Source organism: Tupaia chinensis, unplaced genomic scaffold, assembly GCF_000334495.1.
Source record: "Tupaia chinensis unplaced genomic scaffold, TupChi_1.0 Scaffold138060_1, whole genome shotgun sequence".
Classification (NCBI taxonomy): Eukaryota; Metazoa; Chordata; class Mammalia; order Scandentia; family Tupaiidae; genus Tupaia; species Tupaia belangeri.
In genome coordinates, this window is record NW_006197961.1 from 1,450,965 (window position 1) to 1,451,216 (window position 252).

Sequence of the window (252 nt, forward strand, 5' to 3'; positions counted from 1 at the left end):
CCCCCCAGCCACAAAAGGCCCTGAGGGGACCTGGTGGTCCCACCCCCTTTCTCCTGTCCGCCCCTCCCCCTGCAGACCAAAGACCTACCATACGAGCCTCAAGGTGGCCTGGGACCTCAACACGGGCATCTTCGAGACAGTCAGTGTGGGCGACCTCACTGAGGTCAAAGGGCAGACCAGGTGAGGTGGGGCCGAGGGTGGGCTGGGGGGTATGGTCCGGGAGATGAGCCCCTCACCCCCTCACCCCCTCTC

At 65.9% G+C, this 252-nt stretch overlaps 1 protein-coding gene across 1 annotated transcript in view; it reads left to right on the forward strand.

Annotated features, from left to right (window-relative positions):
- DCAF15 (DDB1 and CUL4 associated factor 15) overlaps positions 1-222 on the forward strand; it is a 45,780-nt gene extending 45,558 nt beyond the window's left edge. Inside the window, 1 exon segment of the mRNA XM_027776777.1 lies at positions 76-222. Within this exon segment, the coding sequence (XP_027632578.1) occupies positions 76-184 (109 nt within the window). The 3' untranslated portion in view covers positions 185-222.
- Positions 223-252: the final 30 nt, after the last annotated feature.